General features: G+C 36.0%; 1 protein-coding gene across 1 annotated transcript in view; it reads right to left on the reverse strand.

The window, feature by feature from the left end:
- Nucleotides 1–12,057, reverse strand: part of UBE3C (ubiquitin protein ligase E3C) — a 183,000-nt gene that overhangs the window by 126,072 nt on the left and 44,871 nt on the right. The window contains 1 exon segment of the mRNA XM_038389495.2: nt 7,090–7,277. Coding sequence (XP_038245423.2) covers nt 7,090–7,277 — 188 coding nt within the window.

The following is a 12,057-nucleotide window of genomic DNA, read 5'->3' on the forward strand; positions in this document are numbered from 1 at the left end:
TGGGAGAAGATTAGCAGTGTTCTGAAAATCAAACAGTAGTAATGTATTGTTACTATGAAGCACTTTTACTGAAATTAGCAATTGCCCTACACAAACCAGCCAGAAGGCTGCTAATCAATAAGGCCCTGACCCTGAAAATATTACACAAGTGCTTAATTTTAAGCATTTTGTGTAGCCCCAGACTAATTTTGAAATCAGTGACACTGCTCAGATGTTTAAAAGTAAGGTACCTGCATAAATGGCCTAAATAAGTCCTTGAGCATGCAACATTTCTAACAAAGAGCCTTCAAAATCCTGCCTAGATCAGCAGTTACGGGTGTGTGCTATGTATGACTCAGTTATCTTGTCAGGTCTTTTTATAATATCCAATAAAGGAAATCATCAAGTTACATATAAACTTTACACTCAATGGATGAAATCCTGGACCCACTGAAGTCAATGGCATACCTCTCTCTGACTCTGATAGAGTCAGGATTTCACCCTGTATCTCCTTTGGTTTCCCAACATAGATTGACTATGACTATGTCTTCCAACATTTATGCTTCTTCCTTTAATTGGGCTTGTTCACATCTACCCAATTTAGATGGTAAATTCCTCGGAAGGACCTGTTCAACTACATGATTCTGTAATGCACCCATGTTAATGCAGAATATATGAACTGTGAATAAATTGAACTGTCATGTCAAGTTTGAACAAAACAGAAGTATTGCAAATGTTAGGCCTCAAAACTTCCGTATTCTGCAAAATGCAAGCCTTGCAAAAAATAAAGTTTATGCTCATGACTTGTGGTCAGGAAATGAGGCGACCAGATAGCGATTTATGCTGATTACTATGTACTTATCAATCCAAAATTACCCACATTCAAAATCTGATAGGCCAAAAAATTAATTATACGAGGGCAACCACATAAACAATGTAGCCCACCCTGATTGGTTGGTCTGTTCTAAAACACGGCCGTGAGACCAGATAAAAAGGCGAAGGCACAAGAGTGTGTATTGTCAGTCATACCTGACCCACACCCCCTGAACCGAAGTGATGTGCACTTCTCAACCGTCTGTACCTGGCCAATGCGGAAAACGGCCGACTGAAGGGTAACGTATTTTCGGCAAATGCAGGGTAAGTCTATGGAGTAAAAAAGTCTGGTCGCTCAAGCCGAATTGATCATAGTCGTATCAATACCATAGTATAAAATCAATAGTAGATGGCTGATGCATAATAGCTCTGCATGTGTTATTGCTTGTCTTTTACATAGTCCTAGCAAATGCATGTAGCGCTGTCGTTCATCAGCTTTATGTTGCCTTTAAAAACACCAGGAATATAGGGCTGGTGAAAAATAGTTTTACCTATGCTTGTCTTCAGGGCTTTTATTATAACCTGCCAGGACCTGCATATGTAGAGTCACTGTTCAGGAACTCGCAAATAGTCCACAATATTACTTGTACTTGCGCTCGTCTTCAGTATAATCTGCCTTTTATATTAATTCTTACTCAGTGTTGGTCTTTGGTTTTTCTTTTCTTGTTTTGTTTATGCTGTTATAGTAGAAAATCATTAAAAGCTTTCCTTGAGGAATAATTAATAGTTCTTACTTATTTTATATGGACACCACCTAACCTCATTACATCTGTGTTGGGTGGTGGGAAGTAGTGAACACCCCAGGTGAAATAGGGCCCTGAGGCGTGCCTCCTTCTTCCTTGATCTCCACATGAACATATTTACATGCTAATTAATTACTGTAGATTAGGTTATGTTGTATTTAAGTACATTTTATCAGTTTCTAATACTAGGTAAAATAGAAAAAATAAATTAATTTGCCCCTAAATAGATGTACTATACAAAAGCAACTATCATAAAGGTAATGGATAGTGGGTAAAGTATAAGTGATGACTTAACCTTCAAAAGCTTCAGTTCTCTCTCATATATATGATTAAAAAGGAGAATGAAAGCAGTAAATCATATTTTACTTCTCAGTTGCTGCTATGTGAAGTTCAGTTCAGTTCTGATCATGCCATCTTAAAAAGAGAAAGCAGAAATAAATGGGGTCCAGAAATAGGCAACTAAAATTATTACGATTATTAGAGAATGATACATGGGAAGGCTTCTGCATAAGAAGAGATTGAAAAGTTTAGGATTGTTTAAAGAAGAGAGGAATAAAAGGGACATGGATATGGTGTGGGGGGAAGGAATAGAGAAATCCCTATTTAACATCTCTCATACTACAGAACAAAGGGGTTATTCAGTGATTCTGACAAGCCAAAATGTAAAATTTATAACAGGAAATATTTTTTAACATGTAAAATTAAATTGAACTCACGGTAGCAAGTATCAATGAGACCAAGAGTTTAGCAAGAGTCAAAGAAAGAGTAGACATTTTTCTGGACAATGAGACTATCCACAGTTATGTTAAGACTGACTGAAAAATAGGGACATATACCCTCATGGTTCAGGGCAGAAGACAACCATTGACTGGTTGATGTTAGGAAGAAACATCCCCCACAGGCAAAACTATCTAGTACACAGAATCTTGTATCTTTCCCCTGAGGTACCTGATATTGACCACAGTTGGACAGGATATCTGACTAGATTTAACCATGGTCTGATCCAGAATGACAATCCTTATGTTTCTAGAATACTTTGCAACCAATGCATCTCTCCAGCTGCACTGAAGAACCATAGAAAGCAAAGGAATTACCTTTCCAGTGAGTTATGTAGTATGTACACATTGTAAGGTAAGATTTTTCTATTATAAAGGAAATAAACTGTACATTTTTAAAAAGCTTTTTTTTAAAAGCTCACAGTCTTAAGACATTCATTCTTTCCCTACCACTCATCTGAGTTAACCGTATGCTAAATTTTTGTTCTAACAATATTTTCAGTTTTAAAAGGTGGAATTTAATTATTTTCATTTACTGTCTCACTTTGCAATGCCGTACATTGCTAGCTTTGTCTTAATTGACATGATTTACTTTTATATTTGAGAGTTCTGTTTTTCAATATATAAAATTTTCATGCTGATCCCAGATTAATTTTATCAATGAGACTTCAAATTTAATGGGAATTTTTTCCCCAGAACATCTAATACATTGTAAATGAAAGGTTATTTTGAATACGTTATTCTTGTTTATCTCCAGTGTTCCCATTTTAACATGGCTTCTGCAACAATCATAATTTATTAGGTAAATATTATTTACTCAAAATAATTGGTATTTTAAGTAAACCAGACTCAAAAAGACAAACTTTGGAGTAGCTTTAAGAGCAATATTAAATCTACCATACAATAAATATAAAAGTGAATCTTTACAGTTTAAAGTTGTGATGAAAACTAAATCTGTAACTGGCAATTAAGAGCTACAGTTATCAGCACTCCTGAACTTGAACACGTGCTAAACAAGGAAGAGCATTTTTTCTCAATAGGCTATAAAAAAGCGATAGTACGCAAGTTGAAACAAATGCCCTGTAAGTTTTGAACTACTTGTGAAAAATATACAAAATGCAATACTTCAAAACAATAGGCAAAATCTCCTTACAATAAACACACACAAATATTTGTCATAGCAGCCAGATACCACACGTTTGATCCAAAATCCATTAAACACAAATGGAAGAACTGACTTTAATGGTCTTTGGATCATAACCTATAGGCAACATTTAAACTGTAATAAAAAAGCACACCAAGGTTGTATTTATCTTCTGGAGATATAAAACTATAGGATTCAATCCTGCAAATACCTCCATGGGTAAGCTTAACTTTAATTCTCTGAAAACTACACTGAAGCCAATGGGCCTACTCATGCTTAATGTTGAATACATCTGTTAGTGTTTACAGGACTGACGGCTTTAAAACATAATGGAAGAATGTTATGAAAATATTTGAGAAAAAATATCAATGAGTTTTTACAGTTTTGTTTGTCAGATGCTCTTATGAAATATAGCAGAACTGTGCTAGTACATGAGAAACCTAAAGTGCAACAGACTAAACATTTACACTGATTAACCTATTTTCAATGTTGAGGATTCTGTAAAAGTAACCTAACATTATAAATGGAGAAAAGTAATATAGGTCCTGATCCCATACCTACTGAAGACAAAGCAAGCTTTATCATTAACTTCAATGGGTCCAGCATCAGAACCTCTGATTTTCAACTTCAATCAAGTTTTAATAATGAAAGGTATTATAAACAGATAAGAAGTTAGCTAAACAACTAGCTATGAAAGACTGACAATATGCCTTTAAAATATATTTATTCTAATAACCTGAGAAACAGAAAAATCAATGTTTCTAATATTTAATTCTGTAGAAGACATACTCATCTTTTCAGTAACTATTCCAAAATAATTACAGTATGGAACAGCTGTGTTACTCTAACTGATTTAACATAGGTTTGCATATTTCTAAGTTGTTGAACCATCTTACAAAACCTGTGACATATATATTAATGCATAACACCTAATCCATTACCACAATAATTACAACTTCTATCTATGGTTCCTCAGAGGAACAGATGCCTTACTCATACAATTAAGGCTAAATAAGACTTCTTTATTCATTAAGCACCTTTTCCACACAGTTTACCAGTAAATTCAAGCCAGAGCAGTGATGCATTTAAATCCAGTAATTATTATCCAAGGCAATGGACTAGCTGCAACAATAAAACAAGCGTACTAATTCAGCTGCTGCTATGATCTTCAGATCTCACATCCTGTCCTAATGCAATTAGGCTACAAAGAGCTAATTACCCTAATCGAGCAATCACAGTTTCACTGACATCTTACTTCCTCTAACAGCTATAAACACCACTGGACTAAGATAGAATCTAATTAATTAGTTTGGTGTATCATTGTTTACAATGCAGTTTGAATTGATTATGTTTAATACATACCAAAAATACTTAAAGCTTTTCATTTTACCACCAGTAACTGTATACGTTTTTAACTAAAACTAGTTACTCCAGAATAGTTTAATATTAGGCCTGTCAATTAATAATCACACAATTAACTCAAAAAAATAGTTAAAAAAATTAATCGTGATTATTTGCACTGTTAAACAGTAAAATACTAATTGAAATTTACTAAATTTTTTGGATGTTTTCTACATTTTCAAATATATTGATTTCAATTGCAACACAGAATACAAAGCGTACAGTGCTCACTTCATATTTTTATTACAAATATTTGCACTGTAAAAAACAAAAGAAATAATATTTTTCAATTCACCTTATACAAGTACTATAGTGCAATCTCTATCATGAAAGTTGAACTTACAAATGTAGAATTATGTACAAAAAAATAACTGCATTCAAAAATAAAACAAAGTCCACTCAATCCTACTTCAGCCAATCACTCAGACAAACAAGTTTGGTTAAAGTTTGCAGGAGATAATGCTGCCCACTTCTTGTTTACATCACCAGAAAGTGAAAACAAGCATTCGCATGGGACTTTTGTAGCCAGCGTTGCAAGGTACTTACGTGTCAGATATGCTAAACATTCGTATGCTCGTCATTCTTCGACCATTCCAGAGGACATGCTTCCATGCTGATGATACTCGTTAAAAAAAGAATATGTTAATTACATTTGTGACTGATGTCCTTGGGGGAGAATTGTATATCTCTGTTGTGTTTACCTGCATTTTGCCATATATTTCACATCATAGCAGTCTCGGATGATGACCCAGAACATGTTCAAGAACACTTTCACAGCAGATTTGACAAAACAAAGGTACCAATGTGAAATTTCTAAAAATAGCTATAGCACTCAACCTAAGGTTTAAGAATCTGAAGTGCATTCAAAAACCTGTGAGGGACGAGGTGTGAAGCATGCTTTCAGAAGACTTAAAGAGCAACACTCAGATCTGGAAACTACAGAACCGGAACCACCAAAAAATCAACCTTCTGCTTGTGACATCTGACTCAGATGATGAAAATGAACATGCATCGGTCCACTCTGCTTTGGATCGTTATTGAGCAGAACCCGTCATCAGCATGGACGCATGTCCTCTGGAATGGTGGTTTAAGCATGAAGGGACATATGAATCTTTAGTGCAGCTGGCATGGAAATATTTTGCAGCTCCAGCTACAACAGTGCCATGTGAATGCCTGTTCTCACTTTCAGGTGACATTATCTCCTGCAAATTGTAACAAACTTGTTTGTCTGAGCGATTGGCTGAAGTATGACTGAGTGGACTTGCAGGCTCTAACATTTTACATTGTTTATATTTGAATGCAGGTTTTTGGGTTTTTTTACATAATTCCACATTTGTAAGTTCAAATTCATTGATAAGAGATTGCACTATAGTACTTGTATTAGGTGAATTGAAAAAATACTATTTCTTTTGTTTTTTTACGGTGCAAATACTTGAAATCAAAAATAAATATAAAGTGAGCACTGTACACTTGGTATTCTGTGTTGTAATTGAATCAATATATTTGAAAATGTAGAAAACATCCAAAATATTTAAATAAATGGTATTCTATTTGTTTAATTGCACGATTAATCAGGATTAATTTTTTTAATCGCTTGACAGCCCTATTTAATATTATTACTGATGTACCATTGAATTAAATATCTGATAAAAATATAATCAGGATCTTTATTTTGAATACAGGAAGCTAAGTCTCATCATAGCTACCTGTATTTTTTCAATCTTTTTAAAGGGACTCTACAAAATTAATAGCTCCAAATTTTCACCTACATTTAGGATTTCAAGACACACACACACACACACACACACACACACCCTGATCATGAATACTCTACCAGCTTCAGACACCTATGATTGAAATACAGGTGAAATACTAGCTTTACTGGTGAACGCATTAACAATAAATGAGGGGTGCACACTTATGTATGCAGTGGTCCTTTCCAGAATGAGCAGGCAGCACACTCAACAGGCACAGTATTGCATTGCAAAAGAAGTTTTCTCCCTAAAGTACACGAAAAGCAGGATTCTTATACATTTCAATACCACGATTGAGCACGCCACCAAAAAGTCGACAGACAAGCAGATCATCATCATTACAGGCTTGCATGCGACCACAAACCAGAGTCAAAGTTTTAGGTCTACTAGAATTATAGTTCCATATTATTGGTACTTGCCTGACTTTTGGCACCATCATTCGGTGTTGCACCATTAGTGTGTGGCAGATTGATGCCATCAGCGTGAAGACTTCTTCACTAGCTGAATCTCTCCAGACCATATTCAGTAGAGTGTTTGTCTGCTGTTTTGTATCCAATTTCTTTAGACACTCCTCAGTTATATACTGTACTGATATTCTCCCGTCACCCTGTAAAATATACCAAAAAACAATCCGTTTTGAAGACCTCTTAAACTTTAACACTATGGAGCCTACAGTTCTTTAAACAAAGCTTCAGAATTTTACTATAATTAACACAATTCACTCCCCCCACAAAATAAATGTATTAAAAAACCATTTCACAGGTTACAGCAAAATATTTTGGAGGAGGTTTTAAACCCCCCTCCACCCCCAACGCAGGCAGGTATATGAGTCAGTACAATATGTGCCTGATTCAATGCCTGCTGAAGGCACTAGAAAGACCATCTTTGACTTCAATGGGCTTTGGAGCAGACCTATATATGCCTACTTTCCATGTCCACGCATATGGCCAGATCCTTAGCCGGTGTAAAATATTACAGCTCCACAAACATCACTGAGCTATGATGATTTAGCCTATGGATGGGAGCACTCAAATCTTTCACTGTCTCTCTAGCCACACATACATACACATACACACACACACGTACGTAAAGTGCTCACGGGGGGGGAGGGGAAAGAAAGGGCAGATGTACAGAGAAGGGCTACTAGGATGATCCGAGGAATGGAAAACCTGTCTTATGAAAGGAGACTCAAGGAGCTTGGCTTGTTTAGCCTAACTAAAGGAAGGTTGAGGGGAGATATGATTGCTCTCTATAAATATATCAGAGGGATAAATACTGGAGAGGGAGAGGAATTATTTAAGCTTAGTACCAATGTGGACACAAGAACAAATGGATATAAACTGGTCATTGGGAAGTTTAGACTTGAAATTAGATGAAGGTTTCTAACCATCAGAGTTTTGGAATAGCCTCCCAAGGGAAGCAGTGGGGGCAAAAGATCTATCTGGCTTTAAGATTCTACTCGATAAGTTTATGGAGGAGATGGTATGATGGGATAACATGATTTTGGTAATTAACTGATCTTTAAATATTCATGGTAAATAGGCCCAATGGCCTGCGATGGGATGTTAGATGGGATGGGATCTGAGTTACTACAGAAAATTCTTTCCTGGGTATCTGGCTGGTGAATCTTGCCCAGATGCTCGGGGTTTAGCTGATCGTCATATTTGGGGTCGGGAAGAAATTTTCCTCCAGGGCAGATTGGAAGAGGCCCTAGAGGTTTTTCGCCTTCCTCTGTAGCATGGGGCACAGGTCACTTGCTGGAGGATTCTCTGCTCCTTGAAGTCTTTAAACCACGATTTGAGGACTTCAATAGCTCAGAAATATGTGAGGTTTTTTGCAGGAGTGGGTGGGTGAGATTCTGTGGCCTGCGTTGTGCAGGAAGTTGGACTAGATGATCATAATGGTCCCGTCTGACCTTAGTATCTATGAATCTATGTGGCAGAGTGCTATTAAGCAGTGGAGTCTTCTCGGGGGAGGTTTTGCCTATTCTCTTTTAAGTCAGACACAGTTGGGTATTTATCAATTATTGTAAATTGTCTCTGAACAGACCTTTAGATTCCATTTTTACCAAACCAGCATTCAGGTGCCAAACCACAAACTTCCATGGAACATTTAGTTCAAGATCTGCCAGCATTTACATTATCAAAACCTAAAAATTTTTAAGTCATGAAAATGTACTCCATGCGGAAAGTTGGCACACAGTGTCTAAACACAAACCAACATGATTTTTTTTTTAAAAATTGACAAGAATACCAGTTTATTTTTAACATGTTTTTAAATGCACTTAATTCATTTAAAGACATTGACCGGCAGAACAACATTTGACATGCAAATAGTCTATAGCCTAATCACTTTTTTATTTTGATAAAAAATATTTAAATAGAGAATTTATTAACATTAACAAAATAGCTACTAAAAACTTTCTTAAAAGGCATTTCATTTGGATTTGTACACTCGCTACTCATTCTACAACAGCTGATAACAGCAATAGTAAACATACTAAGGAATGGTATATAAATGATTCAAAGGTTAGTGAAACTTTAGTTCCATAGTAAAATATATATAATACATTGACTTTATATGTCAGCCTCATTTCTTGAGGGTGCTTTCCAAGCTACTATTAACTTAACTTTTAAAGATTTTGAAGTCTTGCTTTGTACATATAGAAAAACAAAGATTCTGGGGTCATATATTACTTTAATTATTCAACCAATAAAATAGTTTATTTAAAGCTTCTTAGAAGAAGATTCTTGGGTGATGCTAACATACTATATTTTAAAAAAAAAAAAGTCAGTGTACATATGCAAAACTGACAAAAAATCTGACAAGCTGCCTTTGCTGAGAGGTTGTTCTCAAGACCAGTTTGTATTCATAATCAGCATGACATATCATATAAATAGACAGAATAGTCCGAGTTTGGAGAGATGGAAGCCAAGGTACCATCTTCAGTACTTTGCCATATTACTGGAACACAGCATTAAAGGAAGTATTCCAGTTACTACAGGAAATGACAAACAAAAATACTGCAGGAAAGAGAACAACAACAACAAAATTCCTACTCAGTGTTCACACTCAGCAGAGGAATAAAAGCTGGTGATAAAGCTACTTGTACCAAACCCACACCCTGTGAAATTTCACATATTGTATAAGAACACATCTCAATTGTCAGCGTGTTCTGAGTGCTAATTGTCTTTCAAGAGAAAGCAGAAAGAACAACATCAAAGGCCTCTGAGGCTCTTGGTCATATTACTCCAGCTTTCACTAGTGAATAACCCTTCTTGATTTGAGCATCAGATAGTGAATATTAATATAAATGTTGACAATTCATTTTCTTGATAGGTTTTCTTAACATTATAGAGAAAGGTGCTGTTTACACTGCAATCTCTATCGACTAGTATTTATTAACTATATAGAACAATAGGTGTGCAAGGTGCTTTGCAATGTGAAATAAAATGAGGAATTTGCAATCTAATACAGATAACAAAATGAGTTAATTCAACATTAGTAAGGGATGATAATTAGCAGACTGACAAAGCTAGGAAGCACAGTGCATAGGATGCATATTTTTATTTTGCATGCTGCACACACAGGAACTTTAGGATGTAATAAGAGTTACATTGTGTTAACTATTATTACTTTTATTTATGATAAGATGAAGGACTGGAAACCGGAGCACGACTGAAGGGTTCGCAGCAGAATGCTAGCCATAAGAAATGAATTCTGAGGAGGAATATAAAAAAAGACCTATGGCTGCCCAGGAAAAGAAAATCTTTTTCAGGCAAAGCAAAGTAGCATTGAAGTGGCATGGAAAAGGCTAATAGAAAGATAAAAACAAAGCTAGCACAGTATGCAGTGGAGGGAAGAAAGGAAGCTGTGAGAGCACAAATACGTGTAAGGGTAGAGCTAAGAAGACCTCTGAAGGGAGGACATGAACTCTGATCTGACAGAGGAGATAGAGAGCCTGTGCAGAGACTCAAGAAAAAAGTGACAAAGTCATAGCACTTGGAGAGAAAGACTTTTTCCAGGTGTGTTTGGACAGCCTGGAAGGGAGCAAGGGGGTAAATCATGAGAATGAAGGAGGCTGACGCAGTCAAGGCAAGAGATGATTATGGGCTGAGATTGATTGTGGCGATATTGAACAAGAAGAATTACGATGATTTGGGGACAGCCTGGATTGGTGGGATGAAGAGGGGGTGGGGGGAAAAGTATAACAAAATTGTGAATGACAACTACATTAGCTGAGTTGTGAACCACAAAGGAAAATGAAGATAAGTGGAATGGTGTATAGAGAGTGCAGTAAATAGGTTTGTGACCCTGACCCCATCTCTCTGCTACACAGGGATACAGGCCTGCAAAAAAGAGCCACACGCAGCTGGGCTCTTTGGCACACAGGTGGAATGTGTGTCTATTACATAGGATCCACAAATCCTGTATCAGCCTCTGCACAATGAAACTACACTAGTTCTCAGAGGGCTGTCCACAACCACAAAGTAGGGGGCAGGATTTGTTCCCAAGAGTAAACTCTCTCCACTTGTCTCAGGGTGGTGTCAACATAGACGTTTCTGCATGTATTCTTGCATACAAAAAATTATCAATTTCAAAGTTATAACTGTATAATTGTTTATTTTAAACAACAAAGATGGCCATAATTATTGTGAAGTTATCTAAATCTAGTAAATCCTCAACAGCTACTTTGTCTTCATATAAGCACAACTTATTTCCCACGAAAATAATGGATTAAAATTTGGGGGGGAAATGAATTGGGGAAGGAGCAGCGTATACTTTAAAATGTTGATAGCTCATAGAAATATTAATAATAAATTAGGGCAGTTGATTAATTGCAGTTAACTCATGTGATGAACTCAAAAAATTAATCGCAATTAAAAAAATTAATTGTGATTAATTGCAGTTTTAATCACACGGTTAAACAGAACAAATGAAATATATTAAATATTTTTTTCACCTCATACCAGTACTGTAGTGCAGTCTTTTTATCATGAAAGTGCAACTTACATATGTAGATTTTTTTCTTTTTTTTTTTAGTGTGACTGCACTCAAAAACAAAAACAAAAAATGTAAAACTTTAGAGCTTACAAGCCCACTCGCTCCTACTTCTTGTTCAGCAAATCACTAAGAGAAACAAGTCTGCTTACCTCTACAGGAGATAATGCTGCCTGCTTCCTATTTACAATGTCACCAGAAAGTAAGAACAGGCATTCACATGGTACTTTTGTAGCCGGCATTGCAAGTTATTTACATGCCAGATATGCTAAACATTCGTATGCCCCTTCATGCTTTGGCCACTATTCCAGATGACATGCCTCCATGCTGATGACGCTTATTAAAAAAATAATGCATTAATTAAATTTGTGACCGAACTCCTTGGG

Source organism: Dermochelys coriacea, chromosome 2 (genome assembly GCF_009764565.3).
Source record: "Dermochelys coriacea isolate rDerCor1 chromosome 2, rDerCor1.pri.v4, whole genome shotgun sequence".
In the NCBI taxonomy this organism is placed as follows: domain Eukaryota; kingdom Metazoa; phylum Chordata; order Testudines; family Dermochelyidae; genus Dermochelys; species Dermochelys coriacea.